This window comes from Plecotus auritus, assembly GCF_963455305.1.
Source record: "Plecotus auritus genome assembly, chromosome: 10".
In the NCBI taxonomy this organism is placed as follows: Eukaryota; Metazoa; Chordata; class Mammalia; order Chiroptera; family Vespertilionidae; genus Plecotus; species Plecotus auritus.
Window position 1 is genome coordinate 24,182,536 of NC_137785.1, and position 27,764 is coordinate 24,210,299.

The 27,764-nt window shown below is 48.7% G+C and overlaps 1 protein-coding gene across 3 annotated transcripts in view; it reads left to right on the plus strand.

The window, feature by feature from the left end:
- The window catches only part of KIAA0513, a 55,795-nt gene that overhangs the window by 14,726 nt on the left and 13,305 nt on the right, over positions 1–27,764 (plus strand). For all 3 annotated transcript variants that reach the window (XM_080645621.1, XM_080645622.1, XM_080645623.1), the window contains exons 2-7: positions 18,269–18,773; positions 21,468–21,567; positions 22,415–22,488; positions 24,482–24,552; positions 26,461–26,650; positions 27,489–27,529. In XM_080645621.1, the coding sequence (XP_080501747.1) occupies positions 18,445–18,773; positions 21,468–21,567; positions 22,415–22,488; positions 24,482–24,552; positions 26,461–26,650; positions 27,489–27,529 (805 nt within the window). In that variant the 5' untranslated portion in view covers positions 18,269–18,444. The remainder of the gene's footprint in view (positions 1–18,268; positions 18,774–21,467; positions 21,568–22,414; positions 22,489–24,481; positions 24,553–26,460; positions 26,651–27,488; positions 27,530–27,764) is intronic.

Sequence of the window (27,764 nt, forward strand, 5' to 3'; positions counted from 1 at the left end):
CCGAATTGTCAGCTGTGTCCTTCTTTTATTAAAGAGGTACAGCTGCTCACTAAGGGGGTGGGGAGGATTCCTTGCAGTAAATTCTAACATTTGGTTATAGTGGAACCAACTCAGTAAGTTAATAGCAAAAATTAATGGAAAACCACTGTCACCAAATTGCTCCTTATTGCTTTAAACTAGAGGGCCCACAAATTTGCTGAGGAATTTCCTAGGATGAACCAAATATTAGTAAAGTGTAAAATGTATACCCAAATGCCTGAATAAGGTGACTTCAGTTGGGACTTAGGATGATTTTGAAAAACTGAGAAATCTTAGTGGCTCAGATTGTGGAGGAGCCATCCTATATGCAAATTGACCCTCACATCCTTGTGTCATCACAAGATGGCTGCCCCCATGTCGTCACAAGATGGCTGCCACAAGATGGCCACCTCCACGTCGTCACACGATGGCTGGCAGGGGAGGGCAGTTGGGGGCAACCAGGCCTGAGGGGAGGGCAGTTGGGGGGACCAGGCCTGCAGGGGAGAGCAGTTGGGGGCGACCAGGCCTGCAGGGGAGTGCAGTTGGGGGTGATCGGGCTGGCAGCGGAGGGCAGTTGGCATCAATCAGGCCAGCAGGAGAGCGGTTAGGGGGTGATCAGGCTGGCAGGCAGAAGCAGTTAGGGGCAATCAGGCAGGCAGGCAGGTGAGTGGTTAGGAGCCAGCAGTCCCAGATTGTGAGAGGGATGTCCGACTGATGGTTTAAGCCAGATTCCGCAGGGATCAGGCCTAAACTGTCAGTTGGACATCCCCTGAGAGGTCCCAGATTGGAGAGGGTACACTGGGCCTCTAGTTGGTTTATAATCAGATATCCCTTTTCCTTCCTTCCTAGTCCACTGGGGACTAGTTGAACTCCTGGACCCTTCTGGGTTTTGGCAATGTGGTGAGTGGGGTGAGCTCTGGAGCCTACTGCACTGTTGCTGAACCAAGGGAGGCAGGATCTCCTGAGTGTATGCTCCGTGAGGCAAGGAGATTGTCTCTCCCACGGTCTGTCTCAGCTCTTACTGACATGGTGAAGCCACGGTTTTGTTAGGAAGTCACTGTGTTGGGGAACCAGCAGATGGTCCATTATCTCTTTCCTGTGCACAGTGAACATTTTAGATGTTTCCTTTTTCCTGGAGGTCATAAAATAGGAGTCATTGTCGGATGCAGCCATTAGGACAGCTGCATTGGAGGGAAGCCTGCACTGAGCATCCTAAGATGTTATCTCAGCATGGACATGGCACGAAGCCTAAGAGGTTCAGCAGCCTTTCCCGCTGCAAACCTGCTAACAGCAGATGTCCACCTTCCGATTCTGGCTTCCCCAAAGGGGACTCTGGAGGGACTGCGCTAATGACTGGAGATGCTGCTGTGCCAGGGTTCCCCTGTTAGACTCATCCTGCCTTCTGCAGCCACTGAAACAATCTGATCTCTCTGTCACCCTCAGAAATTTGAAGACCACTATCTTGTCTCCCAAGTTACTTTCTCCATGGTAAATGTCCTCGACTTTTTCACCATTGCTTATGTGACACCATTATCGGGAAGGCTTTTGTTTTATTTATTTATTTACTTGTTTATTTAGCATGCTCTCCAGAATCTCAATAGATCTCTCCTTTTGCCTTTCCCTTTAAAAAAAAAATTCTTACAAGCATTTATTGAATTAAAATGCCTTTGTCCTGCCATCCATTTTTTTAAATTCTTTTTATTTTCTAACTAGAGGCCCGGTGCATAAAATTTGTGCACGGGGGGTGGGGGGAGGGGATGTCCCTCAGCCCAGCCTGCACCCTCTCCAATCTGGGACCCCTCGAGGGATGTCCGACTGCCTGTTTAGACCCACCGGGATCGGGTCTAAACGGGCAGTCGGACATCCCTCTCACAATCCAGACTGCTGGCTCCCAACTGCTCGCTTGCCTGCCTTCTTGATTGCCCCTAACCGCTTCTGCCTGCCAGCCTGATCACCCCCTAACCACTCCCCTGCCAGCTTGATTGATGTCTAACTGCTCCCCTGCCAGCCTTTTTGCCCCCAACTTTCCTCCTCTGCCGGCCTGGTCACCCCTAACTGCCCTCCCCTGCAGGCTTGATCGCCCAAACTGCCCTCCCTTGCATGCCTGGTCCCTCCCAACTGCCCTCCCCTGCTGGCCATCTTGTGGTGGCCATCTTGTGTCCACATGGGGGCAGGATCTTTGACCACGTGGGGGCAGCCATCTTGTGTGTTGGAGTGATGGTCAATCTGCATATTACTCTTTTATTAGATAGGATAGAGGCCTGGTGCATGGGTGGGGGCCAGCTGGTTTGCCCTGAAGGGTGTCCCAGATCAGGGTGAGGGTTCCCTTGGGGCGTGGGGCAGCCTGAGTGACGGACCTGTGGTGGTTTGTAGGCTGGCCACGCCGCCCGGCAACCCAAGTGGAGGCCCTGGTATCTGGGATTTATTTATCTTCTACAATTGAAACTTTGTAGCCTGGAGCAGAGCCAAGCCTTCTGCTCGCTCCGTGGCGGCAGCCATTTCTGTTGGGATTTATTTATCTTCTATAATTAAAACTTCGTAGCCTTAAGTTGAGGACAAAGCAGGCCAGGGCTGCGGAAACTTGGCTTCCTCCATCGCCAGGGGCAACCCTAGCCTCCTGCTCTCTCCAGCTCCGTGGTTGCTACCATTTTTGTTGGGATTAATTTATCTTCTATAATTGAAACTTTGTAGCCTTAAGTGGAGGCCTGGGCTGGCCAGAGTGTGTGGAAAGCTTGACTTCCTCCATCGCTGGGGAAACCCAAGCCTCCCTCATGCTCTCTCCGTGACTGCAGCCATCTTGGTTGGGTTAATTTGCATACTCGCTCCTGATTGGCTGGTGGGCATGCCTTGTGGGTGTAGCGGAGTGATGGTTAATTTGTGTATTACTCTTTTATTAGATAGGATACTTCCCACCCCTTTTTCCTGTCTATGGTTACATTGCAAGATTCCCTCCCTCTCAAGTTAGGATTATCATTAAAAATTTGACTACACTCTTTAATTTTACCAACATCTAGGTGATGTCTGTAATCTTCCTTGTCTCTCATCCCCAAGTATACTGTTAGCTGCCCATCTTCTTGGATAAATATGTGGCATTTTATTGTCCAGTTTTCCTTGTTGATTTTTGCTATGGGAGGAAAATATATGTTGTATGTGTTTATACTCACTCGCCCTGGATTGCTAAAATATATCCTCCAGTAGTTCTTTCAGAGAGGGTGTGCAAGATATAAACTTTCTGAATTCTTCGATATCAAAAATATTCTTGTTATACCCTCAAAATTAAATTAAGATGCTTTTGCAAGTTTATTATTATCCTAATGGGTTGCTTTGGCCTTAATAGTTGAGGAGAACAATGCATGTGGGTTCTTAGGTGTGTTGACTTACTGTAAGAGAGACTGCTCATTCCTTTCAAAGTGTGGATTGGCCAGGATGTTCTAGGAGCAGCCTGACAGGTGAGCAGAATTGAGTGAAACCATCACTCCTGTCCTGGAGCAGGACCTGGAGGTCAGGTTAGAGTTTTTTGCTTTTGGCGTCAAACACATTGACTAAGTGCACGTACAGTCAGCCTGTGAGCTGCCTCTGGACTTGTGTAACTTTGTGTCAAATTGTCAGACACCCTCACTAATAATTTATGTGTTATTCAAGGGCAGAAACAATGTTGTCATCACCTCTTTGTTCCATAGTATGTCCTGCTCATGGAAGGCCCTTAGCAAACTCCCAGGAATGAACAAATTTCCTATCAAGAGGCGTATTTATTTTCAGTTTTATGGGATATTGACAAATAACATTGTGTACATTAAGGTGTACCACATAATGATTTGATATATGTACATATTACGAAATAGTCACCAGATTAAGTTAACACCCATTAGCTCACAGTTTCATTTTTTTTTCTTGTAATGACAACTTTTAAGATCTACTCTTTTAGTAACTTTCAAATATATAATATAGTAATGTTAACCATAGTCACAAGTTGTACATTGCACCCCCAGAACTTATTATCTTATAGCTGGGAGTTTGTACCTTTTACCCATTTCCCCCACCACCTTCCTCTGGCAACCACAGATGTGATATCTGTTTCTATGAGGTTTTGTTTTTAAGATTCTAAATATAAGTGAGGTCATACAGTATTTGTCGTTCTCTGTCTGATTTCATTTAGCATAATTTCCTTAAGTTTTTATCCATGTCACAAATGGTAGGATTTTATTCTCTTTTATGATTGGATAATATTTCTTTGTACATATATACCACATTTTCTATCCCTCTAGCTTTATGTCCCCCCACGTTCTCCATCAACATGTTAACTGCATTTAAATCTGAGTAATTAATGAGGCCGTAGGATAGAGCTTGGACTGGAGTCCTTTGCCGATTAGCGATAGAGACATCTTTCCACGTTGACTGTGGGTGAGGCGGCTCGACCATCATATTTCATCAAATTTAAGACATCATCAGTTGTAATATTCACCATTTTATTTTATGCATTATGAAGAAAGATCAAATATTTCCATTTAAACGGTCCCACAATGCTTTATTTTCACTTAGAATTTTTATTCTGTATTGAAAGAACACCTTCAGAATTACGTAGACATAGATTATTATCAAGTATCACTCTTATTCATAACAAAGAGGAAAGTATTAGCAAAATAAATTGGTTAAAGCACTTCTAAAACTTCCACTCAGAGAGGCCCATTCTTTAGAAGTTGTCTCAGAGCATCAAAGTCCATCATCTTTGCCATCAATATGCTCCTTACAGAGTGCTCCCTGCATTTCCCTTTGGGGAGGAGGGGAGTGTCAGGGAGGGGCTCAAGGGGAGGGGCATGTTCTGTTCCCTGAGGTCGGTGATGGTTACATAGAATATTCACTTTGAGGGAATTCATTGAGTGATATATAGTTATGATTTATGTATTTTTAATTTTATTTTTTAATTGCTTAAAAAAAGAAAACAGAGTCCAGTCTGGTCTCCAGGCAATGACAGCTGGATCATGATGAGCCTGGCAGGGAGCAGTGCTAAGGCACATCTGTTTCAGAGATCTGAAAATGCACAACCAAAACCCCAGAAGTATCCTTCAGGATAATGAAACCCAGTATTTATAAATCCACCTGAATTCATAACATTCAGGCTCCAAGTTGTCCTGCATTTGTCAAGTAGCGTGCTAACACCCAGGGTGCTCCTCCCACCGTGCCCCTCCATCCACGCATCTGTAAGAAACACAAAATATAGCGCCAGAGCACAGTGTGACTTTAGGGTTTGACCTCAGTTCTCATCGCGTCCCTTCTGTGGTGCCCACAGAGCCATCCTGTTAGCAGCCTCTTTCGAGGTATTCCCTGACAGGGCTATCTCCCTAAATCTATTTCACAGAATCTGCCGTCTTCCTCTTTGAAATGAGGTTTACATCTGCCCTCTCTCGCATTCCCCACCTGCTACCTTTGCTTCCTCAGAAATGAGAAATCGTGATTCAGAGACTTATCCTGTAAAGGCTGTGTGTCGTAATTCATGACTGTGGCAGCCATGTGCTCAGTCCACTCTCCTTGACCAGTGTGGCCTCAGCCCCAATATTCAAACCTGCAACCTGGTGCCTTGTGCAGGGATTCGAGGCAACCTGTGCTTACTCTCCTGAGAGCAGCTCCTCTGCTTTTCCCACACCTGTTGGTACCTCTCAGTGTCAGCAGAGCAGCTTAGCCCTTCCTGCTCTCTCAGGGGTTTGGTGCTTCGCATGTGCTCTGGTTCATGATCCCCAAGTCCGTGTCTAACCTGGACTCTACTGGGAGCTACAGCCAATCAGTTTCACCTATTCCCATGCAGGTGTGTCCCAGCAGGCACCTTGAACCCAGGGAGCTGGGGGTTGTGTTGCGATGGATGCCACAAAGGTCCTGAACATGGGCGCCGAATGGCCACAGGCCTTCCGCTCCTCCCCAAGCCTCCCACCTGTGCTCCTTTTGGTCAGGGACATCACAAGAGGCCACTTCTTGACACTTTGCCATCAGAAAACTTTTGAGTACTTTGGAAGTCTCTGCTTCAGATTTAAGACAAGAGGGTAATTAAGTTTCTCCCAAGGCCACACTGCAGTGGTAACTCATTACATTCCACAAACCAAAGAGGTTCATAGCCCCTCCATGGGGAAGTCAGGACTTTGTTAACATCGATTGCTCTCTAGAGATGCCTCCCTTTCCATCTCTACTTAGCAGGAATTGACCTTGACTTCAGAGAGATGCAGGTCAGGCTTCTTCCCTGACAATCTCCTTGCCTTTGGGTGTGGTTTTGCATCTTCTGAGCTGCCATCTACTCCAACCTTGTGCCTCTTTTTCAGGTGTTTGTGCCCGATTGCACAATTTACATTCATACTTGTCTTATTTTCCCTATTAGATGTGCACTTTCTAAAGATTGAGTTCATAAATTATTCTTCGTATAGTGCTTTGCACACAGCACCTAACGCGGAGAACAGTGGAACTGCTAAATGAGTTTTGTTTGCCTTGTGGGTTATATTTGCAGTTTACTGAGGCCAAGGAGTGTGTGGTGGTCTCTCTTGCAGTCTAGCACAATAGCTTAGGGGCAGGGCTTAGAAACTTTATTGACTAAAAGATCAATAGTGACCCTATAGCCTTTTCTCCTTTTGGTTATAAATACATTGGCAGCGCAGTTTTTCTGACCATTTTTCTTAAGCTGCTTTCTCCCTTCTCTGAGCACCAAGGGCAGTGGGAGGAAGTGTGTGGTGATGATTAGGCCGAGGCGGGCCAGCTGACTTTGCAAACTAATGCAGAGGTGGACGAAGCAGCCTGTGGCCATGGAGATCACCTTTGAACCCTGACCTGTGAGTTTTCAACAATAGATATTCACTGAGCAACTCTACGTGCTTGGCACTGTTCTGGGCCATGAAGAGGTGCAGCCAACTAGAGCCTAGCCCTGACACTCAGGAGTAGAATTCTCCTGTCGGTTGCCAGTTCAGACATGCTCCCAGTGTAGGGGATTACCTCTTTCAAGCCAGCTGCCAGTGAGCAGGCCATCCTGTGTGGGACCCAGGTGTGCCTGCACACGGGGGTGGAGGAGCGCGGTGGAGTTGCCACTGTCCTTGTGTTCACTGGGCCTTCACTCTCCACAAGAGAAGCCCCTGAAGCTGCCTAAGATGCTGCTGCTGTTGTATCCCAGGGAATAAGTCAGCCTCTTCAAGGTTCACAGCAGAAGGACAATCCTCTCCCGCTGGGAACTTCACCACAGGGATCCTGTTTTGATTATCAAATTAGAATGTTGTCACTTCAGGTGCTATTCAGAGAAATCAGCCAGGAACACTGATCTGTGATCATCCAGTGCTTGCCAAAAGCCCTTTGGGACATCTGCTATTTGAGGGAGAGGAGCTCATGGGTATGTTAACTGTGATGTCTCCTGGTGTGTGACTCTGCGTCCCTGTATCACCAGGGGCTTCTCATCTTCACCTAGTAGCATGCTCCAGCCAGACAAATACTTGTACCAATTTCATTTAATGAATGCCCTCAGATTTTGGGGGAGTCAATTAAAAAATAGAAGTTTCAACATCTCTGTATCTCTTCAAGAACCTTGTTATTAGAGACTTTCATTATAATAATTAGTGTCTTTTCATTTGAGGGCCTCCTTGACAAATTCATTTTTAAGTTCAGTGTCTGGAAAAAATTACTCTGCAGGTGAATTTGTCAGAATGAAAAGAATTTTATGACCTAGTACGATTCCTATTTTTGCTTTGGCTGCCAGGAAACACCACTGCATTCATTGCCCAGCTGCAGTCATGGGTTTCTTTGATTCCACTGGCTTGTAAGTAGCTCTAGATCCATGTCAAATGGATATAAATCCATGTCTGAATAGCTGCTTGAACACACTGACATCTAAAAAGACATTGTGACATTTCTTCTTACTGACATATATTCATTCATTAGAACGACTATTGCCTCAGAGCCCCAAATGCCCCAAAGTCTTTCCCTGGTTCTAAGGCAATGCCAGTTATCAGCCAGCCAGAAAATGATGAGTGGATTTGTTTGTCAGGAGCTGTATTAGAGTGAGTGGTGCAGCCCCTTGCAGAGGCAGACCTTGTGGTCTCAAGAGTGTGAGGTTCTGAGCAACAGGAAGCACATTTTTTTTTTTAAAGAGCCTGGGCTTGTGCTGCGGTCTGGCTGGGCTGGAGAGCCAGGCTGTGCTGTGGGGCTCCTGGGTGTCCTCACCACAGCCCGCCCAGGCCAGCCAACTGGAGTCCTTCTCTGACTAGTGGCTGCAGGGATTGGGGCACCTGAGGGAGCGGTGAGGGTGGTGGAGCTGCAGGAGGAGCCTCTACCACTGCTGTGAGGCAAATAGTGTGTTGCCGGTTGCGAAGGGTGTAGGAGGGGGATGGAAGTTGTTCCCATATCTCTTGATTCCCAAACTCCACCAGGGCAGAGCCTGGTGCACAGGGGAGCTGAGGGGCGTTCTGTGGAAGCTCAATAATTTACATTTCATGCATTGTGTTCACAGCACTTTCCTTATGGGGTGATTGCATTGAACAGCATGTTGAAAGGCTTCTCTTCCTTCGTCTCCCTCATCTCTCCTCCAGCTATTTCAGTGAGGCATGATTTTCCTGGAAACTGTTCATTATTATGTCACTTAATAGCTGAACAAAAGCAGATAACAGTAATCTAGTAATTTATCAAGTTCAGTTATCTCAAGATAGTCCCAAAGACCAGAAATCTAAGGCAGGGGTTTGTCTATCCTAATTCCTGCAGCCAATTCCAGACTGATGGTTGACCTCTGTTAGGTCAGTTTGTTAAGTCAGTTTGAAATACAATATTCTTCAGGCGACCAGAGAACGCTATTCAGCAGGTGCCTCCATGTTTGTAGATGTCACAAGAGGGATAGCCACTGCCTAGGTGCAAAGAAATAATTCAGATTTCTCTTGGCATTGAAATGGTAAAAAAAAAAAAAAAAAAGTTTGCCTATTGACAAAGACTAGAAAGGACCACACAGAAATGGAGATGGGGTTGTGGGAGCAAGAAGTTTTTCTTCTGCCTGGCCAGTGTGACCCGTGAACCAGGAGGTCATAGTTCAATTCCTGGTCAGGGCACAGGCCTGGGTTGTGGGCTCGATCCCCAGTAGGGGGCATGCAGGAGGCAGCTGATAGATGATTCTCATCATTGATGTTTCTATTTCCAAACCTTTCTCTGACGATATCCTATCTAATAAAAGAGTAATATTCAAATTGACCGTACCTCTGCTACACCCACAAGCCACACCCACCAGCCAATCAGGAGTGAGTATGCAAATTAACCCAACCAAGATGGCTGCAGCCACGGAGCGAGCAGGAGGCTTGGGTTTTCCCAGTAATGGAAGAAGCCAAGCTTTCTGCACACCCTGGCCAGCCTAGGCCTCCATTCAAGGCTACAAAGTTTCAATTATAGAAGATAAATAAATCACAACAAAAATGGCTGCGGCCATGGAGCAAGCAGGAGGCTTGGCTCCGCTGAAGGCTACAAGGTTTCAATTATAGAAGATAAATAAATCCCATATACCAGGGCCTCCGCTTGGGTGGCTGGGGGGTGTGGCCAACCTGCAAACCACCACAGGCCCCTTGCCCAGGCCGCCCCACACCCCAAGAGAACCACCACCCTGATCCGGACACCCTTTAGGGCAAACCAGCTGGCCCCACCCATGCACCAGGCCTCTATCCTATCTAATAAAAGAGTAATATGCAAATTGACCATCACTCCAAAACACAAGATTGCTGCCCCCATGTGGACACTAGATGGCCACCACAAGATGGCCAGCAGGGGAGGGCAGTTGGGAGGGACCAGGCCTGCAAGGGAAGGCAGTTGTGGGCGATCAGGCCAGCAGGGGAGGGCAGTTGGGAGGGACCAGGCCTGCAAGGGAGGGCAGTTGGGGGTGATCAAGCCTGCAGGGGAGGGCAGTTAGGGGTGACCAGGAGGGAAGCAGAGGAGGGAAGTTGGGGGTGACCGGGCCTGCAGGGAAGGGCAGTTGGGGGGGACCCAGGCCTGCAGGGAAGGGCAGTTGGAGGGGACCAGGCCTGCAGGGGAGGGCAGTTAGGGGAAAACAGGCTGGCAGGGGAGCAGTTAGGGATCAATCAGGCTGGCAGGGGAGTGGTTAGGGGGTGATCAGGCTGGCAGGCAGAAGCAGTTAGGGGCAATCAAGAAGGCAGGCAGGCAAGCAGTTGGGAGCCAGCAGTCCTGGATTGTGAGAGGGATATCCGACTGCCCATTTAGGCCCGATCCTACTGGGATCGAGCATAAATGGGCAGTCGGACATCTCTCGAGCGGTCCCAGATTGGAGAGGGTGCAGGCTGGGCTGAGGGACACACCCACCCTGTGCACAAATTTCGTGCACCGGGCCTCTAGTGTTTCTAATAAAGGGAAATACAATGAAGTGATCTCCACAAGCTTGACCAAGTTCTGGGCAGAATCCATTTAGCAGGACAGTGTGAGATTCCGGTTGGAAGTTCAGTGGCAGAGAAGGGATTTGTTGGGCACTGGCTCCCGGGTCTTTCTAGGCCAGAGGTTCCCAAACTTTCACAGCATCTTCGTGCCTCAGTCATTTTTTTCCTGGAGCCTTAGGCTAAAACAAATTCCTTAATAGTTGAGCAACTTAATAAGTATTTATGTCCTAACAACGTACTAGCTGTTGGCATTAGTTTTCTCTAGCTGCTTAAAAACACACACACAAAATACTTAGTGGCTTACAACACGTTTGCTATTTTATAGCAGGGCAGACCTTCAAAAGCAGAGAAGCATCGATCAGTTCACCAAACCTCAGAGGGAAGGCAGGGCTGGGTGGGGGGAAGGGGGAGAGATCAACCAAAGGACTTGTATGCATGCATATAAGCATAACCAATGGACACAGACACTAGGGGGGTGAGGGCATGAGCGGGGGAGTGGGGGGACAATGGAAGGATAAGGACACATATGTAATACCTTAATAAAGAAAAAAATAAAAAATTTAAAATAAATTTTTTAAAAAGACAAAAAATAGAAGCAGTCGCATTGTGCTAACATCAAGGTGTGAGCAGGGCTGGTTCCTTGGGAGGCCCCAGAGGAGAATCACATTCCTTGGCCTTTTTCAGCTTCCAGAGGCTACCTGCATCCTTGGCTTGTACACCTTCCGCCACCTTCCAAACACGCATCATAGCATCATCCCTTCTCTGACGCTGACCCTCCTGCCTCCCTCTTATAAGGACCTTTGCTATTATGTTGGGCCCACCCAGATAATCTGGGATCAGTTCCCCATCTCAAGGCTCCGAACTTAATCCTATCTGCAAAGTCCTTTTGTAGGGCCACTATTCAGCCTACCACACCATTTAAAAAGTCTTTCTATTTCATTCTTTAATGCCTTAATTACTTACTAATGGGACATTCCAACTTCTAATCCTTGGAATCTGATTGGACACAGCCACTCTCCTTTCCTGCCCCATATTGATTTGAGGGTCGTACTTGCTCTTTATCACGGGAAACTGCTGGAAATCCAGCTTCACAGCGGTACGGTATCATTTAAAGGGATGGAGGATGACCTAAAGTGAAACTGCTCCAGTTGGTGGTTTGCTTTGTGTCCAGCAAGTGTCAAGTTATTACCATGTTTTCCTCAAAAATTGAAATATTCTACAGCACCTCTGTCTGGGTGTCCGGCTAAGCTTGAGAACCACAACTTTAGGTGAAAAGCCTCCCCACTCAGCTCCTTGGGCTGGGCCTCCTGTGGTGAAGATTGGGTGTCCCCAATTGGCCAGGCTGTCTCCTCTAGTCCTGGGCAGTGTAAAGCTAAGATATCCAGCTAAGGAGATGCCATCAGATCCAAGTCTGCTCCTGGCCAAGCCCCGTCCCTGTACCTGGGTGGGCTTGGGCTCATCAGCCTCCTTAGCCAGTCACACTGGCCCTTCTCTTCCATCACAGGTCATGCAGAGTCAGGCTCTTCAGGACCCCTTGTGATCACGACCACAAAGGAAGAACAGACTTACTTTTCTGGGATTCTTTGGGCATGTTTCCTGAAAGACATTTACTAAAAGCCATAGGGGGCATTCAATTGACCGGTGGCTGCATTAGTCAAAGAAGGCTGCACCAGTGAAGTAGGATGCCCACCTCTATGGAGTGAATGGTCCTTCAAGGGTTAAGTCCCAGTGTTATCATGAGTCTGGTGACTGTGTAGAGAGAGAGTTATTAATACTCTGCTTCCCACCTAAGATCCTCACTTTCTCTCTTCAGACAAAGCCTTGGCATGGGTGCAGGTGGGGCTGCAGTCTTGTGAACTGGGGTCTCAGGATAGAGGGTTTTTTAGTCTAGTAATCCACATTGGGCAGGGGTGTGCAGCTCTTCATAATGTTCACTGGCCCTCCACCACATGTAGGCAAAGCAAGATAGGTTTTCTATGGGGGGGTCAGCTCACTGCTTTACAGGAGGCCCCAGCAGATGACATTCAAGTTGTGGTTGAAGAGAGGCCAAAATATAGCAGAAGTTCAGGCAGTGTCTGCAAGGGACCTTTGACCTCTAGTCCTGACCAGTAGGCAGTGCTGCTCTCCACCCACTTACCAGGTGACCCTACCTCTGTCCAGCCCCAGACTTCTTATCTCTAAAGTGGGAGTAAAAACGCAACACTACCCTAGCAGCTTGATGGAGTGGTCCAGAATGAACCGTGTTTACATGTTTGTGCCTTGGAAGTATCAAATGCTCTGATAATATCAACCTCGATTTCTTTCTTCAGCTGTCTCACATTGTCACAGGGGATCTTGTTCAGCTTACCCCCATGAGCCAGGAGGGGCTAGCATGGCTCCCTACGTGCTGACTTCTATGACCTTCCAAATGATTAGGTCAAACAGAAATTCAAATGTACATTTTCCAAAATAGGAACCCTATGCAGATTTAAATGGTTTTTCCAGTCTGACTGCGTGGACTGACACTCGAGGAAGAAGAGGTTGGTTTTTCTCTATGTGGGTCAGTCATCAGGTGAAGTGATCAAACCAGACGCCTTAGTCAAGTGCTGGGGATGAGGGGGTGTTCTGGTTCCCCAAAGACACTGGCCTCACAGTCCCAGTTCCTTTGTCTGCACAGTGCACCTGCCTTCTTGTGCAGATCCAAGTTCTGAATCGGGGTACAGCGGTGTTTTGGCCTTATGGTTGAGATGAAGGTGCAAATGTAAAACCCACCAAGTATATCTCGCCACAGTGCAGACTTTGGGGGAGGTAATTTGGCAATGCCATCATAGCCTTCCGAGTGTGCAGACCTCTGACTTGGCAGCTCTACTGCTGGAAATATGTCCTTGGGGGAGCACCAGGGAGGTGGCTGCAAGGACAGCATGGTGGTCTTTGCAGGTGACCTGTGTTTAGATTCTGTGCCCTGTCACTTCCGAGTTGGGTGTAATGGGCCCCCTCCTTCACCTCTCAAGCCTTGATTTACTGATGTTGTAAAATGGGAGACAAGCCAGGTGGACATGAACATGAGCCCATGTGTGTTATTTATGCTGGTCCAGTGAGGTATTGCAATCCTTTTGTGGGAGGAGCAGCATGTCCGGTGGTTCTTGGGGACAGTAAAAGAGAGGGAGCTGCCTGAGGTTAATGGCAAGGGGCAGAGTTACAGAAAGTTCTGGATTGTCCCCCAGGGAACCTCATCTGATTGCTCAAGGCCAACTTGCTGGGGAAGTCCTACCTCTGGTTGCTGGGGGTGTTGGGGAAATCAGATTTGAGCAAAGCTCCTCGGGGATGTGGCTGAGCAGCCGCAAGAAGGCAATCTCCTTCCGAGTTCCTTTTGCAGCCAGGCCCACTGTGGCGGGAAAAGGCTGGGCGGAAGGAGGTGTCCCCAGGAGGTCTGGAAACCTCCCACCAGATGTGCCCACTGGCCCCTTTGCTCTCCTCCTGTCCTCCATGGCAGCTGCCTGTGTTCATTTCTTCCCATGGCTGCCCAGCGCCCTTGCACTGCATTCCAGGCTCCCACCGTGCCGACATGCCCTCCCTGCACATCTATCCCAGCCTGCCTGGCCAACCTCTTCTCTGAGAGCAGCTGCTCTCTACCTCATCATCCTGGACTCTCCAAAGCCATCACTACTTAGGGCTGTTCCCTCTGCCCAGACTGTCCTTCTCTGCTCAGCAGACCCTCAAGTCTTCCCAGACGATCTTCTGTCTTTACCTCAAATATGTGCCTCCCTGACCCTCAGTCCAAAGAAGCCCCACCTCTCAGCACTCTCAGGGACATCATCACCTTGAGACTATATCTGGGTTTTTATTAATTGTCTCTTACCCTCCCCCGGCCTTACACACACACACACACACACACACACACACACACACACACACGACCAAATGCTCCATACGGCCTTGTTCATAGCTGTATTCCCAACTCCTTGCACAGTAGTTGATGCCTACAGCTGCCCAATAAATATTTGCTGACTGAATAGATGGTTAAAGCCATTGGAAGTTATAGGTTGACTTGGAATTTTAGCCTAATTTGGTTGGTGGAGATTCTGCCATAAGTCTCTGCCATAAGGTTTAGGAAATCAGTTGTAAAAGTGCAATTGTGGGAAGGTTTGTCCTGCTTCCAGCCTGTAGAAAAGTATTTTTAATATCCACATGCTGGACCTGCAGGGGCTCTGCCACAATTTAAAACCTAGAGTGTCAGAGGCTGGATCTACTATGGGTCTGAGAGTCTCCGTGTGTGTAAAACAAAGCAAATGGATTGGGGCTTGATCCACTCTCCAAAGCCGTCACTACTTAGGGCTGTTCCTAACACAAAGATGTGTTTTCTTTGGCCAACGACATGTTTTGAAATAAATTTAAATGACTTGCCAAGGCTGCAGAATTGGAAGATTTCTCATAGTAGAGTTCAACATTGTTTGGTAAGCTCTTTGGATCTGATTCCACTGGGCCCGAGATCCTGCATGGTGGCACCTGGCTAGGTCTGAGCAGGGACAGTGAGGTCAGTTCCCTCTGGGCTCACTTCCTCTGTGTTCTCTGGCTGGCCCAACACAGGCAATCACTTGTGGATCCTGGTGTGCTCAGAGTGCCCGTCATCGTGTCCTGCACAGAGGCCCGGAATTACATGTTTTTCCTGGAGGAAAAGGGTGGGGTGGCTTCAAGGCCTTAGCATCAACCACCCTCACCTTGCCCTTAGTTCTATGAACAGGCTTGGCATCCTGGCCTTCTCTCCAGAGAGACATGCAACCTGGGCTGAGGGGCCCGGGGCTGCCACATGAGATGACAGTGCACAGGCCCCTGGGGCCCGAGTGCTGAAGCCCAGTGCCTGCCTGGAGCTCAGGCCTGGGCCCTCATTTGGGTCCCCTCCATCTCACTTCGTCCCCTCCTTCCTGAGCCCACAGAGGAGGCTCCTGGGAAAGGGTGACTCACGCATTCCCAGGATTTTCTAGCTGAGACTGCGCTGGGAGAGCTTCTCATGAGCCTCAGGCTGGACCAGAAATAACCATGATGGTTGGGTCTGATCTTGAACCTCCTGTGCGGTGGGGGTTCTGCTTCCTTGGTACATAGCCACAGCCCTTCTGACCACTTGAAATGTTTTGAGATTCTTGTTTCCTTTTCCCTGTGGATTTTTATTGATTGCATACTGCATTGTTGTAGTAAAGAACAAAATGAAAAGGGGAAATTACCTCTGTGCCAGCCCTATAATACACTTCTGTATTCTTTTCCAGTCTTTTCCATATGTATAAATAATTGTAATTACAGTAAAATTAAAATTCACTCACTTAGGATTCTCAGAACCTGGAACAGAGGGTGGCATGCAGTAGGATTAATAATTATTTGTTGACCATAAAATATTTTGTTACTTAACTTTACAGTGAACATTCACTGATGTTCTAATTGCTTTCTAATTGTACATCTACTGATTACTATTGCATCAAATTGTTAGATTTATTTGCCATTTTGCTATATTTAGATTTTACTCTCAATTTATCAGGATTAGAAATACTGTTGCAGTGAACACTTTTCTTCACATAACTATTTTTTTAGTGTTTTGAATTATTTTCTTAGGATAAATTCTGAGCATTTAAATTTCTGGATCTGAGGAGAGAAAAACGAGAATTATAGAAATTGCCTTTTAAAGTATTTATCCCTATTACCAGGGTTGTTAAGAAAATTTAGTTTTATCATAACCTCATCAGCATTTGGATTATAAATTTTAAATTTTTGCTAATTTTATAATATCAGATGGTACCTACTTGTTTTAATATGTGTTGAAGAATTGTCTAAGCATTTAATAATGGTGTTTCCTTTTGTGTGCCTTACCTGTTTGAGTAGTTTGCATATCTGTTGGAATATAGATTTTTTAGTATCTATCAGAATATAGATTTTTTAAAGCTGGGTTTGAGTTAATTTATAATATTAATTGATTGGTTCAATTTTCCTATCATAGTGACTGCAAACATTTTTCTAGTGTGTGATTTTCCATTTTAATAGTAGGTGTGTTATAGGTGTGACTCTCTGTTGTGCAGAGATTCTGAGAACACGACTGCCAGCAGGACCTTAGAGACCTAACCTGGCCTCCTGTCTCAGATGGGGAGACCCAGCCCAGAGAGCAAAGGCCACGGCTCAGTGACCTGGCTGGGGAGAGGGGAGCCAGGTTGCCCAAATCGCCAGCCCTCTGATCTGAGCCCCTAAGAGTCCCTGTTGCTCTTCTCGCCCAAAAAGTTCTTTTGCACTGGGGTTTATGGGTCTCTTTTTTGGACCAAGGCAAGCTTTGTAGGACTCTACTGAGGGCGTGCTGTTGCCATTCTGATGACAAAGAGCCAGCCATTCCATCTTTCTGACTCAGGGCATTTAAAAATACCCTGGGCTGGGGAATTTGGAGAAACCCATAATCGATAAGCTCTTAGCAGGCAGTAAATGCAGTTTTGTTACCCTCAGAAGATGCATTAGTTCATCAAGATCAGTAGCCTCTGTCTTCCAGGTGTGGTCCCAGACATTGGGGTCGGTAAAAAGGGAGGAGAGGGATGTGGTCCTGGCTCGGGATGTGCTCTTGCCTGGAGGGGCTTTGGCAACCAGAGGACTTCTTCCCGCTTCGTCACTGGAAGGGAGGGCTCCAGAACTGTCAGGTGACTCCCAGACTGGCTGTCAGGAGACCTGGTTTACAAGCAGAGATTCTGTCCCCAGCTCTACTACCACATAGCCTGTGTTGCCAACTCTCTGGATCCTTAGAGCACGTCCATGGTCAGGTTGTTTCATCATCGGCAAACGTACATGAACACTTATTTAGTCAAGAGTAGACTGTGCTGGGCACTCAGGTTGCTACAACGGTGGCTAAGGCCTGCTCCACCCTCCTGGGGTTATACTTTGGTGGGATAAACAAAAAGACTAATATCTACCTGCCAAACAAACAGAATTATAAGTGAGTGTAAGTGAAATGCCAGGGCTCAGCAGGGTTATATAGGGAAGCTTCTCAGAAGAGCTGAGCTAAGCCAAGCCTCCAGGGATGGATAGAATTCTGGGTGGGGAAGAGGGAGGAAGATAGAAGAGAAGGAAGAGTAACAGGACAGACACCAGAAGGCAAATGTCATTGTCCAGGGTGGCTGTAGTGCAGGGAGAAGGGGGAGAGGAGAGGTTGGGTCCAGATGGCCAGTGATGTTAGAAATGGTCGTAGGGGCACGGCCAGCAGCAACCTATGAACCAGGAGGTAACGGTTCGATTCCCGGTCAGGGCACATGCTTGTGTTGCGGGCTCGATTCCCAGTGTGGGGCGTGCAGGAGGCAGCCAATCAAAGATTCTCTCATCGATGTTTCTATCCCTCTCTCCCTCTCCCTTCCTCTCTGAAATCAATAAGAAAGAAAAAAAAAGAAATTGTTGGAGGCTTTGAGTGGGATGATGAGAAGGGATATATAGCAGAAGCCTCTTCCTAAGACTCCTCCTGACAACACCCACCTCCCACAGCTACTGATCCCAGTGACAGTGGGCAGCAGGTGTCTAGCCTGGGTCAGACTTTATCTGTTGTCCTCAGTCAGGCAGTCTGGAATGGAGAGAGGGCCGGCACACGCAGCCCTCTTGAAGCCTATTTGGAGAAATCCTGATTGTTGGTATTTATGTGCCAACTTATTCAACAAATACTTACTGAGTGCCTACTGTGTACACACCAGGTATTTAACAGTGAAGCAGACAAGAGGAAAATGACAGTAGTATAGAGAGGTCCCAAATTCTGGAATTTTGGGGCCTCTTCTCTTTACAGGGAATTGGGTAACCTAGTTCATTCATTTAAGTTTGGATTCTCAGTGCTGAATTTCCCTTACACAAGGAGCTGCCCTCCTGCTGATCATGTGTGTGTGCTTCCATCCTAGATGCCTTAGGGCCACGTCAGCTGCCCCAGAGGACTCATTCCTGGTGGCCAGAAGTTGCCAAGCAACTCACATGTGTTTGGCAGGCTCCCTTGGAGTCTCCAGCTCCCACTGACACTCCTGGAAATCCAGTCCTCCGACCTACCCAGCTGGCATCCTCCTTGGCAGCCCACCGAGCGATGGAGGCCCCGGAGGTTCCTGTGGGCTCGTTGATTGACTTCGAGACAGAGCCATCTGCCTCCTCACCCATGGAGGCACTGCCACCAAAGCTGCAGGATGGGGACAGCTCCCAGGGTGATGGCGGGTCAGAGAGTGAGACCACGGAGTCAGCAGACAGCGAGAATGACATGGGCGAGTCGCCCTCTCACCCATCCTGGGACCAGTACCGCCGCTCCTCCTCCAACGAGTCCTTCTCTTCCAACCAGAGCACGGAGTCGGCCAAGGATGAGGAGGCCCTGGAGCTCAGGGAGTTCATGCGCGGCTACGTGGAGAAGATCTTCTCCGGAGGGTAAGTGTCCGGGGCCTCTCCGCTCTGGGCTCTGTCCCTGAGCAGAGCATCACCTGGGCCAGGGCTCCCAGACGCTCATCAGCCTGTGATGGGCCTCCCCAGTGGTTCACAGCCCCATCCCGGCTACAGAGAGAAGTAGGTGGGGAATTTTCACCCTTTATTTGATCCCACTACTGCTTTGACCACTCCACCGACACCCTTACCTCACCATTGCTGAATCCAAGGACACTAGTTTTGCTTCCCCGGTATCTGCACGCTTTCGTGCCAGAGTCATGCTTGGCTAGGGGGCCACAATTATTAGCTGGCATTAAATTTAGGGGCAATATAAGGCAAGAAGGTATCAGAGTCATGCTCCTTGTGATGAGCCTTAAGCAGCTGCTACGGTGGGGACTCTTCCTCACACCTCTTCCTGTCCTTTCACGATTCTTGAAGGGATGGGTAAGGAGCATGGCATTGGGAGCAACAGGAAGTGGGAGTGAGAGTTAGAATGCAGGAGAAGCAGGGAGTCTGTGGATAGGTTCTAGCTCTCCCGCCTCATGTAATTACTATCTCAACCAAGGGTCAGGGGAGGCAAACAAACCCAAATTCAGGGGTGAGGTGTTGCCTGGAGATCTTGCATCATTCACAGCAGCATGTTCAAGGCTGAAAGTCTTGCTACTCAGCCTGTCTTTTTTTAATATCCTATATAATAAAAGGCTAATGTGCAAATCGACCGAATGGCAGGACGACTGGTCTCTATGACGCCCGCTGACTACCAAGAGGCAGATGCTCAATGCAGGAGCTGCCCTCTGGTGGTCAGTGCACTCCCACAGGGGGAGCACCGCTCAGCCAGAAGCCAGGCTCATGGCTCACGAGCCCAGCAGCAGTGGTGAGAGAGGGCCTAAGCCATCAGTTGGACATCCCCCGAGGGCTCCCAGACTGTGAGAGGGTGCAGGCCGGGATGAGGGACCCCCCTGGAGTGCAAGAATTTTGTGCACCAACCCTCTAGTATAATATATTTTTATTGATTTCAGAGAGGAAGGGAGTGGGAGAGAGAGATAGAAAACATCAATAATGAGAGAGAAACATTGATCAGCTGCTTCCTGCACCCTCCTGACCAGGGATCGAGCCCACAACCTGGTCATGTGCCCTGACTGGGAATCAAACCATGACCTCCTGGTTCATAGGTCAATGCTCAACCACTGAGCCATGCTGGCTGGGCCCAAACTGTCTTTTGTGGACCCAAAGCATCAGCATCACTGGCAGCTCCTTAGAAATGCAGTCTTGGGCAGCACCCCCCACTCCACACACACTAGCCTGGATCTGCCTTCTAACAAGGCCTCACACACGTATAACTGCTCACACTCATCACATCTGAGGAGCTCTGGAAGAAAGGGAAGTTTTCCAATTTCATTAAAGCAGTGAGGATGTCTACTTGTTGACACTCAGCAAAGGATACATTCTTTTCTATCGTGATTTAGGTCCCTTGTTTATAAACTGGCATTGTTTGAGGCAAACTCAGGTGTGCCTCAGTTTCCTATGCAGTTAAAAAAGAGAAAATTTCAAATGCTAATCCATCTATTTGACTATCTAAAAATCATGTATGTTTGATTTTAAATGCATTCTGGGAGAGCAGAAGATGTGGCTTCCTATTTATTTTGTTTGACTAACACTGACATTACTCAGCTTTCTCTGAGCACACCCAGTTAACAAACAGGGGAGAAAGCCCGAAGCCTGTCAGTTTGCCAGGAAGGCTGGTCTGTGTTTGCGGCAGCCTGTCGGCATCATGGAACATGGACAGCTGGATCGGGTGCATTTTCAAGAGCATTCCAGAAATCATTGCAAATGGCTGGCAAATTCTCGTATTTCATCTGGTGTTTGGGGATAAATGAGACCAAGATGTTTTCTACAGAACCTTAAATAAATGAAATATTGGATAAGCCAATTGATCTTCAGCCCCTACTTCATTTTTGCAGTCATTGAATTTTGGGTGGAGTATTCACCCCCTATGAAGACTGATCAGAAGTGATTTGAGATCAGTGAGCACTTTGTCCGCTCTGGAGGTGGTGAGTGGTGACCCCCTAAGGTCCCCCAGTCTCCACCCCTCACACAGAGTGGATAGAGGTGAGCAGACTGGCTTTTCAGAAGCTCAGAGGTTTAGTAACCACACCCACCTTCTGATTGGTGGGAGGGGCATCAGCTGCTTGTCCTACTGAGGCTGAGGCATCCTTGAATTCAGTGGGTGGGTCCATGCTGGCTTCAGCACTGGAGATTAGTGAGCTAGAGAACGAGCCCTCAGAGGAGGTCGATGTCACCCTTGTTAGTGTTTGGACCACCGAACTGGAGGCAGGAGGACCAGGGAGAAGGAGCATGGGCTTTGGAGCCAGGAAGTCTGATGGAGTCCCTGTTCGCTCCCCAGCTGTGCCTGGTCCCCCAAGCCAGTCTGCTCACCCTTTTTGGTTTTCAATTTTTTTTATTGATGAAGGTATTACATATGTGTTCATATCCCTCCATTGCCCCCCACCCCACTCCCATACACAGTCTGCTCACCTTTGAAATAGAAATAACACCATTTCCTTGAGAGGGTTGCTCAGAGGGTAAAGATGAGCTGACGGAGTTCAGGCAGCTGTACTCAGCTGGTGTTCCTCTCTTTCCTTTTCTCCTACAGTAACCTTTTTGGAATTGAAAGTTTTTTCCCTCTGCTCTTTTTTTCAGGGAGGACTTGGACCAGGAGGAGAAAGCCAAGTTTGGGGAGTACTGCAGCAGTGAAAGTGGAAAAGGCCGGGAGTGGTTTGCTCGATACGTGAGCGCCCAGGTAAGAGCAGGTGTGATGGGAGAGGTAGGGCGGTGATGGGCAGGGGGCTGGTGATATCCTTTTTCTTTTTAATTCCTCCACTCAGGAGAAAGGAGTCGAGGGAAATGACCCAACAGAAAAAAAAAAAGTAACACTTATCTCAAGATGTTCCGAAAGGCCTATTTAGAATAGTGGGAAGTGGCATGTAGCTCATTTGGATGCCCCGCTGGGAAGGAATGAGTGAGAAACTGGCCTATCCACCACATGAAAGTCCAGAAAAGTTCGTCTTTTAATGGAAAGCATGTGGGTTATGTCCATGCATATTTTTATTAAATAACCTACAATATTCAGTTTTTCTAAAGATATATTCAGGACAATGATAGCTTGTAAGTTCAGAAAAGAATTAAATTTTGTAAATATCCAGTGGATTCCTTTTTTTTTTTTCTATAAAGTGGCTTACGTTCTTAGTTTTTAAAGTATTTTTCTCCCAAGTAATTTATTCTTCAAAGAGAAATTAGAAAGTGCAGGTAAGCACAAATAGAAAACTGCTAATAAACCTACAATCCAGAAATAGCCAATGTTGTCATTTGGAGTTTTGCCTCTCCACACTTTTGTGTGAGGGTGAGGGGTGAAGTTCCTAGGAGATGCAGTGAAACATCTGCCTGTGCTCCGACAAGCTGTGTCCTGTGCTGGGTGCCAGCACCTGCCAGGGTCCTGGCTTCTCAGAGCAGGGGAGGCTGTATGGTCCTGGGCTCTCACCCCGCTGCCTTGAGAGATGCTCAGCGTGGTAAGCCCACAGCCCCTCTGAGCTGCGCTGTGCCTCTGCCACCCGGCTGCCCAATGACGTGTCTGCCCTCTCCCCCAACAGCGCTGCAATTCCAAGTGTGTCTCAGAGCCGACCTTCTACCGCCTCGTGCAGTCTTTTGCGGTGGTCCTGTTCGAGTAAGTAATGCTGTTGCCCAAAGCCTTTGTCCTCAGGAGCTTGTCTTCTCTTCCTACTCTGCCCCATGATAACCCAGTTGTGAGTAAGAGCCGCCGAGTCATCAGCTCGAAGCTGCTGTGATGCACCCAGCATCAGCTAAAAGGCGAAGTCGTGACCAGCAGCTGTGGGAGGGAGTTAATGAGAATCCTTACCTGCAGTAGAGAGTGCAGCTGGGTGTGAGTAAATCCCTCACTCGGGTCCTCGGGGCAGGCTGTGATTACACACAGTTGACCTCACCCTCCTCCAGCAGAGATGTGGAATTTTCTTGATTTCCTGTTGTGAAGTACTTCGAGCTAGGTAACCGCCCACTTAATGATACGACTGGGTGACACAGCCTGCTCTGAGTAGGCATTTGGCACTGCTGGGCCTTTTCTCACAAAGGCGTTGGTAGACAGTATGTGTGTGGGGGTGGAAAGGGCCCTCTGCCTCTGTGCAGCTGTGGGAGGCAGGCCCCGGACTCGCGGCCTCTCCTCCTGGGGCCCCACGGCTCTAGGACTGCCAGGCCTGCTTCAGACCTCGTGGACTTGTATCAGAGCGGGTGACGTGTCCTCCAAATTATGAATCTAAGGGACACATTTAGACCTGGGGGAAGCCGAGCAGTGGCTTCAATGATCCAGGTGGACAGCATGGATTGTGGGTGGAAAAGGAAGGGGCTGGTCTGACAATCACTTAGTATCCTTCCCCCATCACCTCAGTGTGGCCTCAAAGCAGGTCCTGGTCCCATGGCTTCTACCAAGGCCGCCTCCCTGTGTCCCCATGTCTGTTTTGTCCTTCCCTTCCTTCTCACAACAGAAATGTCGCTCTTCTCTTCACTATTAATCCCCCTGTGTCTCCTCAGAACATGGGGCATGTACTGGAGGAAAGTGAGCAAAAGAGCCGAGGATCTGTGTTTCCTGCACTTGTCCAAAACACCCCAAGTTCAGGAGATAGCCCCGGGTGGGTGGGTGGGGGGACTGGGTGTGCCCCGCCTTCAGCTGAGGGCTCATGTTGTCTCATGTGCACCATGCTCTTAGACACAACATTCTTCAACTTCCAGACATTTGCATCTACAGAAGTTTTCATGAACCCATAGTTTGTGTAGATTGTGCCTGTCCCACATGGTAACACACTTATCTACTTCTCAATTTTTTTTTTGCATTCTTCCTTAAATAAAATTGAGGGGGAAAAATTAAATTCAAGTTTCAACCCTGCTAAAACACAAAATCTTTCCATTACTTTGTGAGCATATATATTGTTGTAGGATTGCAAACAAAACAAAACTTTATAATATTTTGAAATATTTATTTTTTGAAATATGAGTTTTATAATTTTAGTTTATTAGTATCTTTAGTTTTTACTTTCATCTAGTCTGTATGGTTTTATTAGTAGTTTAGTCCTTTAAATTTATTAAATTATTTTTATATTAAAATAGCAACAAAAATGATCCAAACCCACTATCTAGATCATTTCTATTGACTTTTTCTTTAAGCATTGTTTGTTCAAGGTTGAAAATTAAACTAGCTCTGGCCGATGTTGCTCAGTGGTTAGAGCATCGGCCTGCGCACTGGAAGGTCTCGGGTTTGATTCCTAGTCAAGGGCACATACCTGGCTTGCAGGGTGCATGTGGGAGGCAACCAGTCAATGTGTCTCTGTCATATCGATGTCTCTCTCTCTCTCTCCCACCTCTCTCCTCCCTTCCACTCTCTCTAAAAATCAGTGGAAAAAATATCCTCACTTCTCATGTGAGGATTTAAAAAAAATCTAACTCACGTAACTCACGTAACTGGACCAAGGGGCATTATTTTTGTTGTCTCTCCTAAGTAGCATCTGGGAAGTGAGGTATTAATTTGGGCATCTTTGGAAAGGATTTTGGTCTTTTTTCATGAACTTGCAATAAAAAGATCGGGTAGGAAAAAAAGAAAGAAAATCAGATGGGACAATTATTTAGCCAGTCAACCTTGCTTCCCATTTCAGGTGTCATCAGATGGATGACTTCGGGCCTGCCAAGAACCTCATGACCATGTGCTTCACTTACTACCACATCGGTAAGACATGGGGCATGGCTCACGTGGAGGGCAAACTTGGAAACTCTAACTGGCATCAAATGAGGATTTCTTCCTGACCAAAGGCAAAGCTGTGAGGTTTCCAGAAGACAGGGAATGCTGATGTCAGGGAGGGAATGAGCGAGGAGTGAGATTCCTGAGACAGGAAGAGACATGGTCTACCTGGTGGGTCAAGTCGTTGACTGTCCACATGCAGGGGTCCTCAAACTATGGCCCGCGGGCCACATGCGGCCCGCCGAGGACATTTATCCGGCCCGCCGGGTGCCGCTGCCTGTCCTGCTCAGCAGCCGACTCGTCCCGGGCCCGCAGTGCGCATAGGAATTTGTTCATAGTTTTTTTTTAAACTATAGTCCGGCCCTCCAATGGTCTGAGGGACAGTGAATTGGCCCCCTGTTTAAAAAGTTTGAGGACCCCTGGTCCACAGTATGAAGGAAACCTCCAAGCTGCTGGGAAGTGAGGAAACACTTTCAGCGGGGCGTTTCATGATGGCCCAGGCACTGCTGGATGTAAGGACATCAGCTTTAGGCTTGGCTGTTGCGGGAAGGTGAGAGAAGCAGTCTGGATTCCGGGCTGGGAAGCACTCCCAGGCACGGGTCAGGATGCCTTCATGCAGAGTGCAGGCTGTTCTTCATGCTGAGGCTCTCACAGCTCTTCTGGCTCATCCCATTGGGACTTACTGGTATACGGAGCTGGAGGGCTCCCTGTCTTAAGCTGCTACAGTCTCATTCGGACCACGTAAGGAGACGTTGCTATGTCAGGGCAGTGCTAGCGCTGCCTTCCTTTCCACCCTTTCTGCGTGACCCACAGATTGATCTTGTGTGTACCCCTGTCCTCTGCAATTTGGCTTTGTCCCCTCCTCATTCCCAACAGCCATCCTCTCGGTGCCCCTCAGTTCTGTTGGCAGCAGCTGGTCTGACTGCTTGAGCTCAGCCAGGCCACCACTGGGCAGGCTTTCGGTGCTGGGCCACTCATGGCTGCTATTGGGTCAGATGGGAACCCCCCCCACACACATCCAACCTGTGGCTCCTTCTTCTCCTAGAAAAGCTAGATGCTACTTATCTGAGCCAGATCTGTGCCCAGAGCAGCTGAAATTAGGAGATACTCAGTACCTTGACCTGTAGAGGGCCCTTTAACCTGTAGAGGATGTCTTGGCCTATTGGGGCACCTGAGCCTGAAGGGGTCACTTTTGACCTGAAGGAGGCATCTTGCATGGGGGGTGTCTTGATCTATAAGGGGGTAACTTGGCCTATAGGGGGCACCTTGGCTTGTAGGGGGCACGTTGGCCTATAAGGGATGCCTTGGCCTGCAGGGGGGTCTTGGCCTGAAGGTCCATACACTGCCCTTAGAAAGGGACATTCCTTGTGTTGCCTCCACTCACACTCCTCCTCCCAGAACACCCTCCTCTGGCTATCTCCCTCATACAACGCCCTTCTGTTTCAGGCCCCATGCAGGTGCCATCAGCCTGTCTGGAACCTGCATGCCTCCTCCCACCACAAGGAAATACCCTTCCTCTGTCGCCCTCCCCACCTCGGCCTCTGCCATTGCCTTCACTACACTCTCACTGTGTGCACTGCTCACCTCCTTTCTGGGCTGCGTGCTTCTTTGGGGCTGGATCCTCGCCTGTTTCTTCTCTGGCCCCTGTGGCACCTGGCTGACTTCTTGTACAGTCAGTGCTTAGTGACTGCCCGAGACAGAAGGTGCCCAGGCTCACGTCTTCCCTGGGGCACCTCTCAGCCGTTTGCTTCTCGCTGCCGTGTCCGGCCATGTGGAAGGAGGCCTCCCCACCACACCAGAGCGGCTCCAGCAGCTGACAGGTGTTCCTTCCGCCCTTTGTTGTTGCTGCTGCACAATACGGTCCTTAATCCCACTTTCTTTCTCCTCTGGCTCCAGGCAAACCACACCTGCTTCCCTCAGAATCCAAGGAGAAGCCTGCAGGGAGCATCGACTCCTACTTGAAGTCCGCCAACAGCTGGTTAGCGGAGAAGAAGGACATCGCCGAGCGGCTGCTGAAGAACACGGCCAAGACGGAGAACGTCAAGGGCTTCTTCGGGGGGCTGGGACCCCTGGTCAGGAAAAACGAGTAAGTGTCGCCTGCTGAGCCGTCTCTGTCTCACTGGGGAGGGGCAGCCCTCAGGCACGACAAACAGCAGAGGTGACTAAGTTCGAGGTGATAGGAATTGCTGGCCTGCCAATGACAGTCTGTTCGCCATTGCGGATCTCAGGGGCCCAGGAGCTGCTTCGGATCTCAGGGGCCCAGGAGCTGCTCGAGAAGCGCAGCTGCCAGCCCGGCTTGCCTCCCTGCCCCCAGAGGTTTTAGGGTTCCCAAATGTGTTCTGCTTGTCGACATGCAGGGAGGCCCCCGTGGGTCTGCGTTTTCTGGGTGGATGAGGAGCACTTGGACATTGTCAGTTGGCGGGAGGGAAATTACAAACCCTCCCTCCTCCTTCCTCTGACTGGTGAGAGCTTGTGTTAAAGGAAGAGGCAGGTTCAGGAGAAGCCTCTGTCCCCAGGACAGCAGCTTCCACAGACACTCAGGACCCTGTTCACGCGTGCAGACGTGAACACTTCCACAGAGGAAGAGGCGCGTCAGCAAGAGAGCTCTGGGCCAGGTGCCTGTGCCAGCCACCTGGGGTCCCCGCGATCACCTCCAATGGCTTGATTACAGCGTGGCAACTCGGCTTCTTCCTTTTCTGGTCCACATAGTTTTGAATTCAGAGAAAATGGCACAAAGTAGCCTAAATTCAAAAAGACTGGCAATTGACAAATGTAGCATGGGTTTAATCGAAATTTGGTTTAGAGAACACCACATGAAATGTACACACTGGTTGTGAGACTGAGTCCCGTTTCAGCAGAGTAAAACGGTTTCTTTGAGAGAGTGTGGGGGTCATGTTGTCACTGCCATGGTCCCTCTCCCCCAGGGAGGAGGAGAGCAAGCCCAAGGACAAGCAGCAGAAGACTGGTGAGTGCCACCCAGCTACCTGGTCCTGTAACCCAGGCCCCTCCCCCCTTTAACTAGCAGCACCAACAAGCGGGTGCCTAACTGTCCTGGGCTGCACTGCCCCTGCAGCACAAGGTGCTGCCGCAGGTGACTCCCCAGTCCCTCTCAGCTCCCGTCTGTCTCCTGCTGAACTTCCGCAGGAGAGCCAGTCCTCTAGGGAGAGGAAGCGGGAACTAAGCTCCTTATCCCAGATGTT